Consider the following 18,941-nt stretch of genomic DNA (forward strand, 5'->3'; position numbering starts at 1 on the left):
AAGCAATTTGCGTCATTGTGTCACGGGGGAAGGTCCAAAGTTAGTTCACCTCCCCCAAGTATCTCCTGGAGGGGCCCAAAAAAATAAAAAACGTTCAAGTCTGTCCCTATACCCGACCTTTTATCTTCCTTGTAAGTGCAATGTGTCCAGGCAGGAATGTGCTTCTTACACTGCATGTTCTTTCACAGAAAATGTGGTTTAAAGAAACTTTCTCACTTTGAAAACATTAACCACAGGATATTGTTGCCATAGAATGTGGTTGAATGGATAAGATCTTGGTTGCAGGATAGAAAACAGAGTTATAGTAAATAGAGTGCATTCACAGGAGGGAAAGGTTACCAGTAGAGTACCCCAAGGATCTGTATGTGGACCAGTGTTTTTTTAATATCTTTATTGGTGACATATGGTATTGAAGGGAAAGTATGCCTTTTTGCAGATGACACAAAGATATGCAACAGGATAGATACACCAGTAGGGGTAAAACACCATAATTGATGATCTACGTAGACTGGACGAATGGTCAAGAGAGTGGCAACTACAGTTTAATGCCAAAAAATGCAAAATCAGGTACTTAGGTATCAAAAGCCCAAAGGCTAAATATGGTATTAATGGCACTATAATGGAAACTACTGAGGAGGAAAGGGGACTTAAAGGCAGGTAAGCAATGTAACAAAGCAATGAGAGAGGCAAGTCAGATGCTTAGTTGCATAAGGAGATGAATCGGTAGCAGAAAGAAAGACGTAATAATCCCACTGTATAGGTCATTGGTCCGGCCTCATCTAGAATACTGTGTTCAGTTCTGGAGGCCGTATCTCCAGAAGGATATAAATACATTAGAAACTGTACAAAGAAGGGCAAATAAAATGGTGCATGGCCTACAGCACAAAACTTACCCGGAAAGACTAGAAGATCTTAATATGTATAGTTTAGAGAAGGGAAAGGGGGGGGGGGACAGGATAGAAACTTTCAAGTATATCAAGGGTTTTAACAAGGTACATTCTTCAAAGGAAGACAAATATTAGATCATGAGGACATGCACTGAAATTGGAAGGCAGTAAGTTCAGAGGAACTCTGAGGAAAAACTACTTCACAGAAAGGGTAGTGGATAAGTGGAATAGCCTCCCATCAGAGGTGGTAGAGGCTAATACAGTAGAGCAGTTTACACATGCTTGGGATAGACAAAAGAATATCCTTACAAAGATTAAAGGGCCAAATAGGGTTTGAAGTTATCATAGGTTAATAATAGAAAAAAATGGGCAGACTAGATGGTCCAAGCGGTTCTTATCTGCCATCAAATTCTATGTTTCTATGTTCATGTGCATTTGATGATAAGAATAAAACTTGAACATTACAATGTGATGGAGGTGTTCTCTTTTATTATTCCTTAAAGATCAAGGCTGCAGAGGCCGAGAAGCTGGATTGGGAAACGAACCGACTGAAGTATCTGCAATCTGTGGAGGAAAACAAGGAGAAGATTAAGAAGCTGGAGACCTACTGGCTGGAGGCTCAGGCATTATGCAAAACTGTTAATGAACATCTGAAAGAGACCCAGGAACAGTATGATACCTTGGAGAAAAAATATACAAAGGCCAAAAAGTTACTGAAAGATTTTCAACTAAAGTATGTTGTGGGTTTTATTTGCTGTTCCATTATACACAGCCACATGTTACACAACCAGACTCTTACCCTGATGTATGAGTGGCGACTATCAGTTGGGATGTTTGTGTTGCATCTTTCTAGAATGTTGAGTAACACCTAGACCTACATTACTGTGTGACTATAGGCTTCTCTATTCTATGAATGGCACCTTGAACGGCTTCCTTGGGGTAGAATAAAATCCTACGTATACATAAAGTTTATTCAGTGCTAGGCAAATGAGAGCGATGACGCCCTGTAGTGTATTGAGAGGGGGATCAGAGCGCTTGGTTTTAAATTCCTGAAAAGGAAAATAACCCCATTCAAGATGCATCTTTTTCCCCATCCTCCCATTATTCATAGTTAAAAAACAAAACAAACCTGAAAAAATGTGTATATATAAACATAATAGAAAGTAAAGTTTAGTTGCATACCGCTGACACGTCTCTTCCCTGTAATGTCTTTGTTTCAGTCTTATCTTCTATTATACCCTGTACCATTGTCCTCATCCTCTTATATATTGTCTGCACCCCCACAGTATGTGTGGTTTTTTTTTTGGTGAGCAAATATTTTGGACATACATACATACATACGACAGCATAATATAGCACATACCTAACCATTATATGACTGCTGTTCTCCAACACGGCAACTGACGCAATCTGTTCATTAAATAGAGAATATTAATATTCTCAGGCTAGGTATATGGGAATTTATCCGCCAATTATTCTGTAATGTGTGTAAAGGGCTTTATACCCCGGTATTCACTGCACAGATGACAGATGTACAATGGAGACATTCTGATATTGTATAGACAGAACCCCTTTGCCAGCCATAAAGTACATAAATGACCAACTATTATCAAATATACCTCCCATTGCCAGAGACTGATAGACATATATTCCACAGGGGTAACCAGCCATATATTGCAGAGCAATACCCCACATTGCAAATAACATGGTAGAGAAATGCCCCTATTGCAAACCACACAGTTGTGCTAGTTGTAGCTGGTAACGTTGACACCCTCCAGTTGGCATCCATATGCTGTAACAGATTCCACCCACTGCCAGGTATATATTGCATAGTAATATTACCAGTCTCCTCCTGCAGATATATACCCATCAGACCACCCCCACCGTCTCGGCACATACCCCAGCAAATTGTCAAGTTCTCTTTCACACACAGCCACATCTCTATATAGCTGTTTCTGGGTCATTCGGGTTCTTACAAATTGGGTGAACGACCCCCTCCCAATTGGATGCCCCCCACCGCCTTTTCGCACTTCCCTTTACAGCTATTTGAGTTTCTTCCTGTTACTCCACCACTCCACAACTACTACATTAAGCTCCGAAAATATCCTAATTCAAGCACTGTTTGAAAAGAACAGAGGCCCCATACTTGAGATAACCACTTAATTGTTTCCCAGGGAAGGGCTTCCTTAAGCTGGGTACACACTACACGGTTTTCGTCCAATAATCGACTCAATCAGCCGACATACGACCGCTCGTTGAAAAGTCGGGTCATGGTGTGTAGTGACACGATGGTCGAAAGTCTGCCCAAATGGACGATTGTTGCCTCATTTGGTTGGTCGTACCGTTTAATATTTTCGTTCCAATCTCGTTTCCGTTGTGTAGTGTGTATAAACTTCCGACCGATCCACAACAGTGAGTACGAAAGTACAGTCATTGCTCACGACAACATGGCTGTAAAAAGTCGCTAAAGGGACGTCCACTCTTCCCTTTATTGTCCTAAACAAGGCTAGTGTGTATGTAGTCCATGGACCGAGCGATCGGACCATCGATCGCATGTAAAATCGCTCGGCATAAAAAGTTGGTTGAAATTTCTGTAGTGTGTACCTAGCTTAAGAGGGGGAGGGGGGTTGAACTTTCCTTGGGTAGACTTCCTTATTCAGATCTGATTAGCTAGTGAAGCATTGGTTGGTCGTACACATTTTGAAACCGTTTTGTGACACCCTCTAGATTTTGGTCCCTGTCAGCAGGTTAACAAACAAGTCCCCCTTTGTATAGGGACACAGAGAGCTCAGTACACTCGGCCTACTGAAGATGGAGAAGCTTCTGGGAAGGCAAGTGCTAGATATTCCGTTAGAGAGGGTATCTCGTCATCTATTGGGCATATGATAACAGCTATATTGGCACAATACACTCTAGTGGGTCTATTCTTCATATGTAATACCTAAAGTAAAGAGAGAGCTATGCAAAGGTGGACTTCTCATGTAACCCATTGGTTAGTAGTTACAAATACATATGCTGTATTATTTTTTAAATGATTATTTATCATGTCTTCGTAACATTATTGTATTTGCTTTGTTTCTAGGGAAATAGAATTTGAAAAAAAAGAAGAGGCGCACAGGGATCTTTTAAAAGAAAAAGACAAACGACATACTGATCAAATGAATCTGCTGAATGCCAGAGTAAGCTTTATATATTGCAATGAGATGCTACATTTTCTCTCCAAAGTGTATTAAATGCACAAGTTTTGCGTTACAAACTTTTTAGATTTCTACTGCTTTTCAACAAGCAAATGGACACACAAACTAGTGATATAAATATAAGTGAGAATGATGGTGCAAAAATGTTAATATAGACTATACAGATGTACACTGACTGAAAGAGTGCAATTTTGAGCATTTTTAGAATGTCTTAAAATAGTTTCTGCAAAGGGAGTGTAAATATGTGAAATGTCTACAGCTGCAAATGAAGGGGCGGTCTGGCATGAAGTAAATGTTTTAATGCCAAATTATTGCTTTGTTTTAATTGTATTTGTACATTACCTAAAACATTATTGGAAAATATTTGACCTCTAATATATACAAGCTACTTTCTATTAGTAATAATTTGTAATACGGACAAGAGCTAAAAATATATTTGCAATTTGATCATGGGCCTTATGTTACATGGCGACTTTTCATATCTGATGACTTTTGTTAAACACTTTGGGGCATATTCAATTAGCTTTCCGGTCCGCGGGAACAGCTGCGAAACGTAATCTACGTTACCGCAATAACGTGGATTTTCGTTCGCAGCCCATAGGGTTGCGAATGAAAATCTGCGTTATTGCGATACCGTAATACCGGCAATAACGCGCACTTTCCGCGGGAACGCGCCTTACCGCGGACCGGAACCCTAATTGAATATGCCCCTTAGTGGTCCTTTTAAATTGTGTAGAAGGTAGAAAGGGTTTTGCTGATGAAACCATTATTGTGCTTTTAAAAACTGCAGCATCTTTGGAACTTAAAACTGTACAGCCGTTGTGTAGGCGGCAATGTTAGCAACTTAAACCTCTTCACAAAGACGACGGCGATACTTTCAATATATATTTAAAAACACTCCAAATCATTCCTGGCAGTCTTAAAATAGAAATAATTACACATTATTACATCTTAACTAATGGATTAGTTGGAATTTGTACTTTGTATTGAAATAGCATCTGACAGAAGATACTTAATGAGAAAAGTTTCCAGAGTTCTAATGAGAATACTTCATTCCGCTCTATTGATGTCCATGTAACAGCACATGAGATGTCTGTGTGTTACAGATAACCTGACTGCCCCCTTCCATTTACAGATTTTAGCTCTTGAAAACAAACTTAGTGCCTATGAGGAGACGATCCAAGTGGTCCCCAACAATAAACACGAGGATGTCAATGAGGACTGCATTGAACAGCCAACTACAGTGAGAACGCCGGAAGAGCTGGAAACAGAAGATTCTGCACTTCTAGAATGTTCCCTGTCAGGTAAAACAAAAAAGCTGCATTATTTATTAAGGACTTGGGGGTATATTTACTAAACTGCGGGTTTGAAAAAGTGGAGATGTTGCCTATAGCAACCAATCAGATTGTTGCTATTATTTTGAAGGAATGTACAAAATAAATGATAGCTAGAATCTGATTGGTTGCTGTAGGCAACATCTCCACTTTTTCAAACCCGCAGTTTAGTAAATATACCCCATGGGCTTATTTATTAACATGTTGCGTATAATAGTTATGTGCTCTGACCCATAGCAACCAATCAAATATCTTCTTTTAACTGTTTAATGTGACCAGACTAATGATGGCTAATACCTAATCAGCTGCTTATTATATGTGTTTTACCTGCATGCTTTAAAACAAAATATTTATACTGTTGTGTATGTATGATGCATTTAAAAAGATCAAATATTGTTAAAAAATGACAGTACTTTTATAACCAAACTTGAGATTACTTTCAGCAAACCAATTTATATTTCCCACAACATAGAAGTGTAGAGAGTGATCTGCATGTACGACAATTAGTTTTGTGTTATTGACTTATCCTATAAAATGTTGCTGATCTTACCAGGGATTGTGCACTGATGCAAATGCTATACAGAAGAGTGGAAGTTTTTTGGGTTTTTTCTTGAACTACCGATTAATGAATGGAGAGCATATAAGGCATCAATAAAGATGGTACATTCCTAGAAATTATCGTGAGGTTGTGATCCGCATGACTGAGAAAACATAATTCAGATTTTGCTCACATTATAAACATATTTATACTACAGATTTTGATGCGTATGTGGGAGAGATCCAACGTTTGGACACCAGTGCGCACAGAGCCAAAGCTCAGCTTGCGCTTAAAGTGAAGCGTCAACGACCATCACGGAACAAATTAAAGGAGCCTTTCAACGGCGGGGGACCAAAATTGTGCGCAGAGGTGAATGAGATTTTGAGCGTTTTACTGAAACATTACTTATCTTAAAAATGACATATTGTTTTGCTGAGCTCTTGTCAGGGTAAGCAAAGGTAAATGCGTGTTTGAAAGGTGTGGTGTGGTCTCTGAGTCAGGTGCATAAAGAGGATCTTTTTAGGTAACGAGCACAGCTGCAGAAGGCGTTCCCTATATCTCATTCTACATGTGCAGATACTTCCAGTTTTGACATGTTCTAATTACCATGACATTACAGAGTTTCCTTTACTATCTCATTAAGGATGTCCACTCTCTTGGTCTTATACTTAGCCTTTATCTCAGCTTGTGCAGAGAATGGGGGCTCACAACCAGAACCAGTTGGAAATGGGGCGTAGATCCCATAGATAATGAGGATTGAAAGGATGATCTAGAGCTTCCACATAAGGTTTCTGTTAGAGGTTATGTAACTGGAGAATGCATCTGACACTGCACAGTAACTTGTTAAATATCACAATACAGGCTCCTTTTGGTATTGCCAGCTAAAAGTATATATATATATATATATATATATATATATATATTAATTCTATAACTCCTTGTTCTATCAGGGTGCTGCCACACATTTCCGACAATGGAACTGTTGCCAGCACGAAACAGTTAGAAAAAAGTTTAAAACTGCCCCTTCCCTCCCACACACATCCAAACCAAACAGCGGCGTTGTTCATTTACTGTCTGCAAGCTTTATTAAAGGTGCAGATGTCTCTTTAAGCATTCGGGGCATATTCAAATGTGCGGTTTCCCCGCCGAGTAAAAACTACTACCGTTATTACGGTAATAGTTAGCTGGATTTCAGGGAGCTGCGAGCTGAAATCCAGCAAGAAAATTACCATAGTAACAGTTTTTCACCGCACACTATTACCGTAATAACGGTAATAGTGCGCAGACCGCAGGATTTTCGGCGTTCCCGCCGACAATTGAATACCCCCCATAATGTTTTAAAATATTTACTTTTTATTTTTAGAATTAATATATGAACACGGTATAGTTAACATGACAAATTCTATTAAATTCAATACACAGGAGGATGAGGTAGAAGAAGCTCTGCAAGCGGAAACTGTAAGCCCTTGTGAAAAAAGACCTGAAGACTGGGAGGAACAGCTTGGTGGCCTAGACAGCGATCAAAGGATTGGAAAGTCTCGACCGGCAGAAAGTTTAGGTAGTCTCCTGGAGTCAAACCCCTCCATTTCCACTTCCTCCTCCCCAGCCCACAGGACTAACACTGAAACCATTCTAACCTCCAGTCAGTCTCCCACTGGGGAAGGGCTAGCTCAGAGTTCCTCAGGAGGATACATTAGGAATACCAGGCTGAGAGACTCTAAAGGCAAAGGCAAAGTCGTTAAAGGTAAGCTTAGGCATTAGATAAACTGTGTGTTGAGGCATAGTAAGTTCTGATGGTAATTATACGATCTAAGCATTGAGCGTTAATCTCAATTGCTTTATTCTTAACATCTTTGTGTGAATAACAATCATGTGATTGACGTGAGGTTACAGAGAGGCTCCTGGAATGATATTAGACTCTGACTTGTAGCAATATGCAGACTTTGTACTCGGCAGAGTTGTGGTGTGTTCACAGGCAGTGCTGGATTTATAGAGCTGTATTTATTTACACTGGGAACAGCACACCGGGAAAACAGAACGTGCTGTGTTAAATATCCTGTCGTGTGACTCCTGTGAGGACAGGGTGAAGCTGTAAAGTTGTGTAGTGCACTGCTTTGCATATGGCCTTGTGAATGCAACATGTACCACTATACATGCATGTTAGGACAAGTCCTTGCATTAAAGTATTTAAATTTGAATGGATAAGTAGGTTATGAAAATGGTACCGTTTTTCTTTCCAAAATACTTCTTTTATATTTGTGTATATAAATGCAGCTGGCTTCATGAAGCTGATTGTGTATTCAAATAATGCACGTCATAAACATCACTCACTGACGCCAGATATGTATCAACTCCTCTGCTAACAGATCTGCAATAACTTTCACTCCCTTACTAATTTGTACGTGTATACCATGATCATTAACCCCGAATAGCACATGTGTCAAGATGGTTCTGACCTCTAGAAGAGAAAAGAAACAAGAAGTTGTTGTTCATAATGAGCGTTAGGAGGTTATTTTCATGGAATCGTTACCCCATGCATTATGAATTTGACATAAGTGCTTGGTTTTACATTAATTATACACAGCGGAGGGAGACATTTTATTGGCTGAACTAATGCAATGCAGCCTGTTGAGTTTACTAGGAACCAGTGACCTCACAACGTTCTTCATACCTCACTGTGGTCTCTGGTTCTAGTGATTTCATACACTGCGTTTCCTGACTATTGTTTCTGCTGACAAACTAGCTGCCTGCATTGCACGTAGCTGATGGGTACACATGTCTTAGGCCTTTTAGGCTTAATAAGCCCCCAGCACCACCCAGCTTATATCTTGTAACCCCTGTACGTTTGGAGCAGGATACTGAAGGTTTGTCACAACTGTGCTCGCTTTGAATGTGAACCCAGCAAAATCCAGCTAAGTATCTGCTAATAAATTCTTATTGAAGCTGCATCTGCAGCTCTCCCAACATTGAGAAATAATTACTTTTCTCTTCTGGAAAATGCCTCTTTAGTTGGTGTTTATTCATGTTTTTCACTGATCATATCCTTGCTCGATGTGTCTGGTTTCATGACCTATTTGCAAGATAAAAGGAGAGTTCCACATGGGCAGTTTGGATTAGAGCTCCTGTACTCAAAGTCTTGCACTTCAGACACATCAAAGTGCTTAAAACAGTCTCAAATTGTTCCTTTCTCGTAGCGGTGTCAATGTACCTTATATTTGCTTCTATAGATGAGAAGAGAAATGACGACAAAGCTGTTGAATCAAATGAAAACACAGGAAAGCACAAGAGAAGATTCCCTGACTTTGGGTAAGACCACACGTCACTAGCTGTTGGTATAGTACAGTTCAGTTTTATTTATCATTTAGTGTTTTTTTAAGCATATTCCCACATTAACTCCATAACCTTGTGATGAGACTGCGGGATGTTAGGGCAATACTCGGAATTGTGCGCAGACTCACATCACGCAAGGCTCCAATGGGGCTTTACGTTTCTGTTTAAAGCAGCACTGTCCCTACCACAGTTTGCCAGGTATTAACTCTGCATCGTGTAACCGCCGGCATCTTACCAATGGGAAACAATGGTCTTTAGCCAGGCAGCAGAAATCCAGCTATGTCTGTTATCCGTCCGCTGCTACACACCGCTCATGATCTACAATTCTAAATTCTCCCATGCAAATTGCTTGCTCTGTGCTAAATGTCATGGTTACTTTTTAAGAGGCAGATCTGTTAAAATACAGATCTACTAAATATTGTCCAGTGAGCCTACATTCTAAACCAGTCTTCTAAACTTGGATTTATTTTTTTTTAGGGGACTGAGAAAATCTGGAGGGAAAGGCAAAAAACAGGAGCGGGAGAACCAAAGAGGATCCTTAGACAGTCGGTAAATAACTTATAAAGTTGTCTTGTTCTTGCCTCTGAAAAAATGAAAAAAGGGTTTGCTGTGGATTGCATGTAATAGAGCTCTAAAAACATTCTGTATACGCTACACACACAAAAAACTGAATAAATAAAAAAGGATAAGGGTGTTTTTATTATGAACATGTATGCCGTTTATCAAGACAGTGGTGACTTTTCCCCATTGTGTCCTGTGTCCATGTTACCAGAGGTTCCAGAGACCTGCTAGATGAGGCCGGCAATCAGTCCTTGTCGGACTCGGACTCCCCGGTACCCACCTGCATGCCTTTCTCTTGGTTTGGTGAGAGCCACAAAGAATCTCCTTCCAGCGGCAGCCTGACCTTCCCACCCGCTGGCCCTGACCTTGCTGGGGAGCAGGAGAGGAGCAGGAACAAGGTAAACACTGATGAGACTCGCTGCTAAACTCACTCTAACCTCAAAATGATCTTTGCTTATTGTGCAGGGAATACAGATGTTAAATAATAAGGGGTTATTCTGTAGCACTTTGCATATAGAACACCCATAGCAGTCAGTCTGATGATATCCTCACTTTGTGTTACTACACTAGGCTGCCAACAGAGGATATGTTTAGTTGTTATGGTTACAGTATATCATTGATACCGTGTTAGTAACTAAACCTCATAGCTTTATGCTGAGATTCCTGCACAGTCATTTTCAGACATGTTAATATGTACCTGGTCCTGCCCCCAGTACCACTCTCCACCTACTGTTACTATGTAACACTTTAGCCTTTTTTTTTTTTCTTTATCTTTTATGGATTATCATACTTGAGTAAAACAGGTGGGTGTTAGGCGATAATGGAATCATGGGAAACACACTGGCTCTTAGCAATCAAAGCTAGGAAAATCCCTGTACATATGGATTAATCCTCTAATATTTATTTTAGACAAATAGAAAACAAATAATAGTGTTACTGTACCTTTAAAGAACACTATATACCTCTCGATCGTAAGAATCTCTACTTATTTGATAGTGATGATTTTAATTGGTCACTACCCACACTTAATGCATAAACTCATTATCTAGTTATCTGTAATATGTTGGGAATTTTGTTTATTTGATTTCCAGCTGTTGCTACATCAGCACTTTAAAGTGATGGACTCTTATGAGGGTATGATTCAGTGCCCACATTTCTCTGATACATATGCAGAGTATTGGCCATCCACGGGTAGTCCTTTACATTAACCTACCCAGCCCTTTACCACATGTGTCCTCTTGTGATAATGCTACGCTGTATAAATTCATGTACTATTTAATCGATGGAATAGAGTGCTTCAGCTAATCACTTTAAGATGGCGACCTTTGACATTCATCAGCCTGTTTGTATTGAATCCGGGCTGCTGAATGTAGCAGATTTCTTATCACCAGATGATGCGTTAGAAGTAATGTTCCAGAGAGTAGAGATGGGGCAGCTCTGGGCCTCAGGCAGTAATACCAAACATCAGTTGATCTCCTCGTTCTTGATCTGCTGCTCTATTAACTCTTCCATGCAAGATAGTTGAGTTTCTAACTCTCATGAAAGTTTGTCTTTGCTATAAATCATGAATGAACACTGACACCAATGTATTTATCTCATAAATCATAAACAAATGAGTAAATGCAACACAAGCAATCACTTTAAAGTTTACCCCTCTCAGTACACCGTGGAGGAGGCCATTTTTGTGAGCAGAACCATTATTTGGCCTCTTAATTCATTAGTAGCTGGTGACCTCACGCAGTCACCTAGGTGATGTCACTAGTTCCTAGGGAATTCAGTGTTCTCCCCAAAATTTTTTGCAAGCCCCGGGTGGCTTTAAGACGTAGTCTGGTGGGAGCAGTTGTAATACTTTGCAATAATATTAAAAAATGTTGGAGGTTATTGCCCACACCTGCCAGGACTGGTGGTCAGTGGTCTAACACACACTGCTGGCTATAGTGCCTGTTCTAATAGGAGAAACAATGGTTTATTCTATTATAATATTACTCTGTTGGGCTCCAAGAGCCGAGTGGCAAGTAAAAACAGCCGGGTGGAGCACCCAGGAAATAGGTGCTGGGGGAACACTGTAATTGATGAGCCACATTCTTGTATCTATTGGTTCAGCTCACAAAGGAGCTATCCCCTTTTGTAAGTAGGTGATAGGTACACTTTAAATCTAAATGTCCCATTTTGTAGAGCGTTGAAGGGTTTGAATCCGCCAATGAATAATTATCAGAGTAAAGTGTACACTTTCAGCTTACTGGTATAATTTCTGACTTCAAAGTAACAGACTAGCATTTAATTCTACCTTCTCACTGTTTGTTTGCCTATGTGTGTTAATTATCTCCGAGTATATTTATAATCTGAAACTGAGTAATTTGTTGAAAAACAATAATTGTGGAATCATGCTAAGCAGCCAATTTTCTTCTGACTGTGACTTACATATTTATTATCTTAGTGGATAATTGAAGTCCATCATTCCTAGCGCCAGGTTTAGAATGAGAGCAAGCTTAAAACCAGCCTGTATTTAATGTGTCTCGCTGAAATGTACAGGGATCACCATATACTAAAGCACACATTCCACGTCTGCAAATTACCAGTCGCATTTAACCGTTCTCTCAGTGTGTAAATAAAGCTTGGTTTAATGTTGTACTGGAAATGTAATAATCATATGCCAAGCAAGTACTTGTGCCGAGGACAGAATTTGAAACTCATTAAACTACAACTTGCTCCTGTTTTGAAGTTGTGCACATTTCCTTTTTGTTGCCTCGTATAGTATTTGGGATCCTCCGTGCAGAATTTAGGAGCCAGTCAGTCAAATCTAGGAGCCCACAGGAACTTTTAAGCAGCCAGGGGGAAGGTGTACATCCATTCACCCCAATATAAATGATGCCTAATTGTGTATTTTGACCAGGTTGGGCTTAAGGCAAGTTCTATTCAGTCCCAACTAATAGAAATGGGGAATCTCATACCAGCGAGAGACCCAGGCTGATTTCACGGCTAGTGTGTCCTTTCCAAACAGCTTAATGGATAACCCTGACCGCATACCACCCAGGTTCAGAATAAAGCCTGGAAATACATCAGAGGGGGGGGTGGGATCTCTCAAACTGGTGGTTGTGGGCATTGGACTCCACTTATCCTGCTGGTGGGAAGAGGGGGGTGTCTATCAATTTGAATTTTGATTGCAGATCACATCTTAAACAAGTTTAAAAAGGACTTGGCACAGTTATGTTGGAAAGATGTCTGTCATAGACCGCTAATTGTTGGCCACATAAACATGTCCTCCTTGTAACTTGAGAATGGGTTACAAGCAGACTTCCAGGCAAGTGCTTTAGTTGAATTAAGATTTCATTGGGGGTAAATTTATCAAGCTGCGGGTTTGAAAAGGTGGAGATTTTTGTTTAGTACATTCTACAAAATGACAGCTAGAATCTGGTTGCTATAAAGAACATTTCTAGTTTTTCAAATCCACAGCTTGATAGGACTCAGGTTTACCCCCTAGAAAGGTAGCTACAGTCTATGTCTCTAGTGCTTTTGTGCTCTCTACTGAATATTAACCTTTGAGCTGAATCCTACATGTAATGAGGCAATAATACCCATGTGACCCTCACGTCTTCCTGGTCATGTGCATATGGATGGTAGAAGTGCACAAATGTTGTGGATGTTCCTTGTGATAAACCTTGTGAGGGGCATGGATAATACATTCTTATTTCTACTTGTTTTCAGAGTAGAATTGTCATAGATGAGTCACACAGTTACAGCCTCTACTCTGATCTGTCAGGGTTAGTGGCAGAGCCTTCCCTAACGGGGCGCTCACACACTTTCACCTTCTCTTCTAACGAGGTGAGTGGCGTAGTGTGTATGTGGTGTGGTGTTAGTGTTTCGTGTAACCGCATGCCTTGTGCAGTCTTCATCTAGTTAAATGGAAGAAAATGCTTGCACCTTATGGCCAGCATGAACAAGCCAGGATGTGCCACTATAACTTTTTCAGTGCCCAATATGGTCATATTTAGGTAGGTCAGGTGAAATATTCACTTTGAACTTATAGAAACAAATTGTCGAGCAGGCACTGAAAAAGTTCATTGAGCTTTTCTTTCATTTCACCATTCATAAGTTTACCAGAACTACAAAATAATAAACAAAAGGCAACTATGAAACATCAATTTCATGTATAAAAAATGTTTTCTAAAAGAATACTTGGAATTCATAATTCTGGTATACAAAGTCTGTGTATGTCCATTATATATACCTGGGAACTTTTGAAATAAGTACCGTAAATGACCTCAATACTCTTAGAGTTTAAGGTAATTTGGACTCCCAATAAGTTTTAACATTGCTATTCTGTTGGTGGTGGATGATGATGATGATGATGATTCAGGGTAAGCCCTGATTTTACTGGTTGGATTACACAAATGTCATCCCTTCAACTAGTCATGGACGTAGTGACCCCCCTAACTTATAGTGCTACTTGCTGATCTACTCCTGAGCTATAACCATCAGAATCAGAAGACGTGGGCAGTCCTCCATACACATTATCATGTTATTGATATGGATTGGGTATGGCAGGGAGCAAGGACTTCACACACCCAGCAAGTGCGTACTAGGTATCATGTAGACAGGGTATCTTACTTGCCTGCAGCTAGACCACTTGTTGCAGAAACTGATCTCCTAAATAAAAATGTAGGTGAGCTAGCAAATCATTACTTGCAGCCCCTGGTCTAATAAATATACACAAGGCATGGGGCTGCATTTGGTGTACAATGTGTGCCCCCTTTCTCTGTCCTTCGTATGGGTGGTTAGTGAAATGTCCCGGTATTGGCTCAGAACCTTAATTTTGATGGTAATTGATCCCCCCAAAATTGGTTCTTCCTTAGAGATTGTACTTATTATGTTACAGATTGGCCGTCTTTTATTTAATCAGTTATTGTAATTGCAGTGATTTCAAACTTTGAATTTTTTATTCACCTGAAGTCACCTTTTTGTACATTATGCAATGGTAATATAGATCAGCATTAAGGATCCAAGTCTGTGTTACATGGGACATTTAATAAGGAGAATTAAGTATAATTACTCCCCCTTAATCTTTAGGGACTTGATATGGTGCAGGCCAGAAAGATGAGAACGCAGTCATTTTATTGGTTGAGACATCATTGGCCCTGCCCAGTACATGTCTGTCTACCAGGCTGTCAGTCTGTCTGTGTCTGTTGTGTAAAGAATCCTCTCCCCCCTTTCTAACATGACAACCAGTATACATACTCCAGGTATTTCATGTATATTATTCAGCTCCATTATATCTATACTGGCCTTGAGACTGCCATGTCTGTTCTGATGGTTACAGCTCAGTCCCGTCAGGGAGTTCTTTGGACGTTGTCATTGGCGTAACTGTGACACATTGTAGGTAGTGAGAGCCATAGATCTGACCGACAAAACCACTCTTCAAACCGTGGTTCCCAGATATACCGCTGATTTCAGATCACTAACAGGGCAGTGCTCCTACACATTGTGGTGTTTTGTGTTCTCCCTCTTATTACTGTCTTCCTCTTTATATACAGCTCTGTATAATGTGGTGGCTCTTTATACCTAATGCCTTCCTGTTATGGGGTTTTACAACAAACCTGACATTTTCTTTTAATCATATTTTTTAAAGGTTTTTAACTGCAGCTATAATTATCCATTTATTTTTACTGCTACGCTTGTAATAGACATTTCGTTACTGATATTGTAAATCTTTTTACATATGCTGTGCTAAAAAGTCCTGTTTAAAAACAAAAAAAAACCAAACCTTTAATTGTTAGTAAATGATGGGCATTAGTCAGAGGAGAGTTTTATAAATGACAAGTAGAAATGTATATAACTCTCTCTATAATTACACTGGGGAAAGGCAATTCTTGAAGTTCAGGCTACCGAGGCCTTAATTTAGTTGTAGTGTGGAAGATAGTATTTTTATACATGTTCGAATACTAATATTGTATTGTAAATTTGTTTTGTTTTGCAATCTTCATCATTGTGTGGAACTTGTAAAGATGAATTCGTAGTAACATTACCACACCAATGTCTCTGTTGGTAGAGGCTGGAGTGTAACTGTTCTGTGATTCTAATCCGATAGCGTTCTCAGACTTCAAAGACATCCTTTGTACCAGAGGACCATTGAATTCTGCCCAGCACTCGTAAGACTAAGCTATATCCTGCTGTGCACTGATCTCACATAATACCTGAGTCGGGGTGCTTGCTAGGAAATCCACAGGCGTTTCTACCCATTAATACAAGGGAAATGTAATATTACATCGTAGAAGAGCTTTATCGCAGCGTTGCATAATGTTTTTACATACACAGAACCGTCAACTCTCTAGGACAGGAAAGTCCCATAGACCATTCATCTCTTAGAGCCTCCACAGCCTCTGTTGTATGACTTATTGTGGCCATGTGTTTGTATAACATGTCTTGGCCACACCAGGAAAAACATTTTATTGAAAGTGCTGTTATGCACTATGCTCTCTTTCTGGCAGGTTACCCCAGACCACAAACCAGAGGCCTAGGTATGGAGGCAGCCAGCCATCCAACTGGCCCTTCTAGCAGAGCATTTGAACCCTATGCTTACCCTCACTTTGTATAACTATAACTAGCAGCTCTCTCCTGTTGTGCCCAGGAGGCAGTAAAATATACCAAACAAAATGCTCTTCCCTGGTTAGCAGTGCTCTCCTCCTACCGTCTTCTTCCTGTATTAGATACTGTGTAGTACAGCTAAAAAGTATATAATCATAGTGTGCGACAAGTCAGCTGTAGGTTTGAAATGGGGAAAATGTCATTATTAGCGACCTGTTACACGTGCCCAGGAAAGCTTCATCCAATACAATTTAACTCAAAGTAACTGTTCAGTCTCCGAGTATAATCTGTATGTGAAGTAATCAGAGGGGGATTCTTACACCTCCGTCAGGCAGAATTTAACTCACATTCTGGTAACTTGGTAGCCTGGACAGATATGAGGAATAATTGATAAAAATGTCTAGACCTTAGGGGGAGATTCTCCAGAAATAGGTAGCTGTGAGATGTATTTAAGCATTTTTTAATATTTTCTCACTTTAGTTATGAATTGACATAAGGGATAAGTGTTTTTGTTAGAACTACTCTGTTTTATTCTTTAGGATTAGAGTGACTTTACACTTGCCTCTGTTGGATTTAGTCTTTAACTTCAGACAAGTTTGCCATTATCCATATACTATTTGAGTATCTGGATAATACTGACAATATTCTCATTTGAGACAGTATAAATAACCTATTTATATATGCTTGCCTAGCCAATATAAAGCTTTTAAGTGGTGACTAACATCTTCAAAGACCGTGACAATAATATGTTGGGCTTTCTTGATTCAAGCAATGATCATAATGAAATCTGTTTTACTGACATACATTGTAAAGTTTAACCAGCTTTGCACACAATACACTCTGATACTTCCCCTTTAGATAAATAGATATTTAGCATTTGACTTGCAGCAGCCAAATATGCCATACATTGGATAGACACATTCATAGAAAGCTAGAGCTACGGCTTCTGGCTGGCCGTGGATTAAGGGAACGGTTGATCAATCGCAGCGGTTGTATATTTTATGTCCTAAAAGGATATTCTGCTTTTATCGTACTCTGCAGTCTTATCTGAAATCCTCTTAGAAGACAGGGAAAATGACCAAATACTCTCATCTAGATAGAACACTAGGATCCGGGCCAGGAATGTACTAGGTCGTAAAGAAATCAGTCTTCTGTTGGCCAAATTCTGGGAATTTCATGTTTTTCCTTCCACCAGTTTGTGCCCTGGAGCCCATCCAAGTAGCTATACCCAGCAGACCGCCAGCAACAGAGATCTGTAACAGTCACTAAGCACTTCTCTTGTTGCAGGCATTAGACGATGATGTCGCCCCAACCGGGAAACAGAACCAATGGCACAGCCGACCTGTGTCTGACTGGACCGCTCAGCAAGTGTGTCACTGGTTAATGGGGATGAACATGGAGCAATACATCACTGACTTCACAGCCAAGAACATTGATGGCCAACAGTTAATGCTTCTGGACAGTGATAGATTGAAGGTAAAGTTCAACATATGTTCTCTCTTGCATAATAGTCCCCTGAAAAGTAGTCTGACACTTTGGCTTAATAAACTTGTAATTGCTGCTTGCTTTGCAATTACAAATAAAAAAAAGTATATAAAACATTGCTATGTTCTGTATTGCCTTTTTTTTTTAGCTACATTGCATTCATAACCTACAACAACTAACCCGGGGGGGGGGGTGGGGGTGTCAGGGAACTTTTTTACCTTTATACCCCAAAATATATTTAGATACGGCGACGTTACCCCCTTAATTTGAAAGGAAGGGAATCATATATTATTAATTATTGGAATTCAAAATTTTATTTTAGTCTTGAGAATATACTGAGTTTATCTGGCCCAATTCTACACACTTTGCACTGGCTGGCCACCCAGGGAAGTCTACCCAATATCTTCTAGGGTTCTCATAGTCACTCAGGCAAATGCAGTTAGAAAGTACAAGAATACGTTTATTGTAATAGAACAAAAACAATTATTAAAATATTATATACAAACAGTAAATAAATGTCAGGCAGGTTTACCACATTCTGTTCCATACCCCACTAGCTTAAGGAGTTAGTCACCTGGCTGTACTGACTTCAAGAATTCAAGACCCATGTATTGCTCTCAGCTGCAGATGTAGTCTACTGGTAGACAACGCAAACTCAACACCAGCCACCTTGCACCTTCCAGGAATTAATCTTTAGAATGAACATCCCTTTGAACACTAAACTCCTCCTTCTTATACCCACAGAATAGCCTCAGGCTCTAGGATTGTGTTTGGCTTTCTTCTGTGTTTTAGGATTTTAAAGCATAGGAATACAATACACAAGATTATTAAGGTTATTAAATCAGACACAGATAGTCACCCTGTCTGGCCTGTGAATACACTCCTAAACCGTATCTAGTATGCTGTAACCATTTATATAATGTTGGCTATTCACTGCATGTGGAGCAGAGGGGGGGGGGGAGATACCCCTACCTAGATCTCCTGGGGTTTAGGTAAACAAAGATAGCTTCCGTTAAACAACAGTCTG

General features: G+C 39.8%; 1 protein-coding gene across 4 annotated transcripts in view; it reads left to right on the forward strand.

Moving 5' to 3' along the window:
• LOC142098123 (neurabin-1-like) overlaps window positions 1–18,941 on the forward strand; it is a 68,331-nt gene that overhangs the window by 40,408 nt on the left and 8,982 nt on the right. For 2 of the 4 annotated variants that reach the window (XM_075180625.1, XM_075180626.1), the window contains exons 9-18: window positions 1,391–1,620; window positions 3,970–4,066; window positions 5,220–5,388; window positions 6,174–6,325; window positions 7,379–7,700; window positions 9,184–9,262; window positions 9,764–9,835; window positions 10,059–10,245; window positions 13,553–13,669; window positions 17,717–17,905. In XM_075180625.1, coding sequence (XP_075036726.1) covers window positions 1,391–1,620; window positions 3,970–4,066; window positions 5,220–5,388; window positions 6,174–6,325; window positions 7,379–7,700; window positions 9,184–9,262; window positions 9,764–9,835; window positions 10,059–10,245; window positions 13,553–13,669; window positions 17,717–17,905 — 1,614 coding nt within the window. The remainder of the gene's footprint in view (window positions 1–1,390; window positions 1,621–3,969; window positions 4,067–5,219; window positions 5,389–6,173; window positions 6,326–7,378; window positions 7,701–9,183; window positions 9,263–9,763; window positions 9,836–10,058; window positions 10,246–13,552; window positions 13,670–17,716; window positions 17,906–18,941) is intronic. The other 2 variants (XM_075180628.1, XM_075180627.1) reach the window with 2 other exon arrangements.

This window comes from Mixophyes fleayi, chromosome 7, assembly GCF_038048845.1.
Source record: "Mixophyes fleayi isolate aMixFle1 chromosome 7, aMixFle1.hap1, whole genome shotgun sequence".
Taxonomy (NCBI): Eukaryota; Metazoa; Chordata; class Amphibia; order Anura; family Limnodynastidae; genus Mixophyes; species Mixophyes fleayi.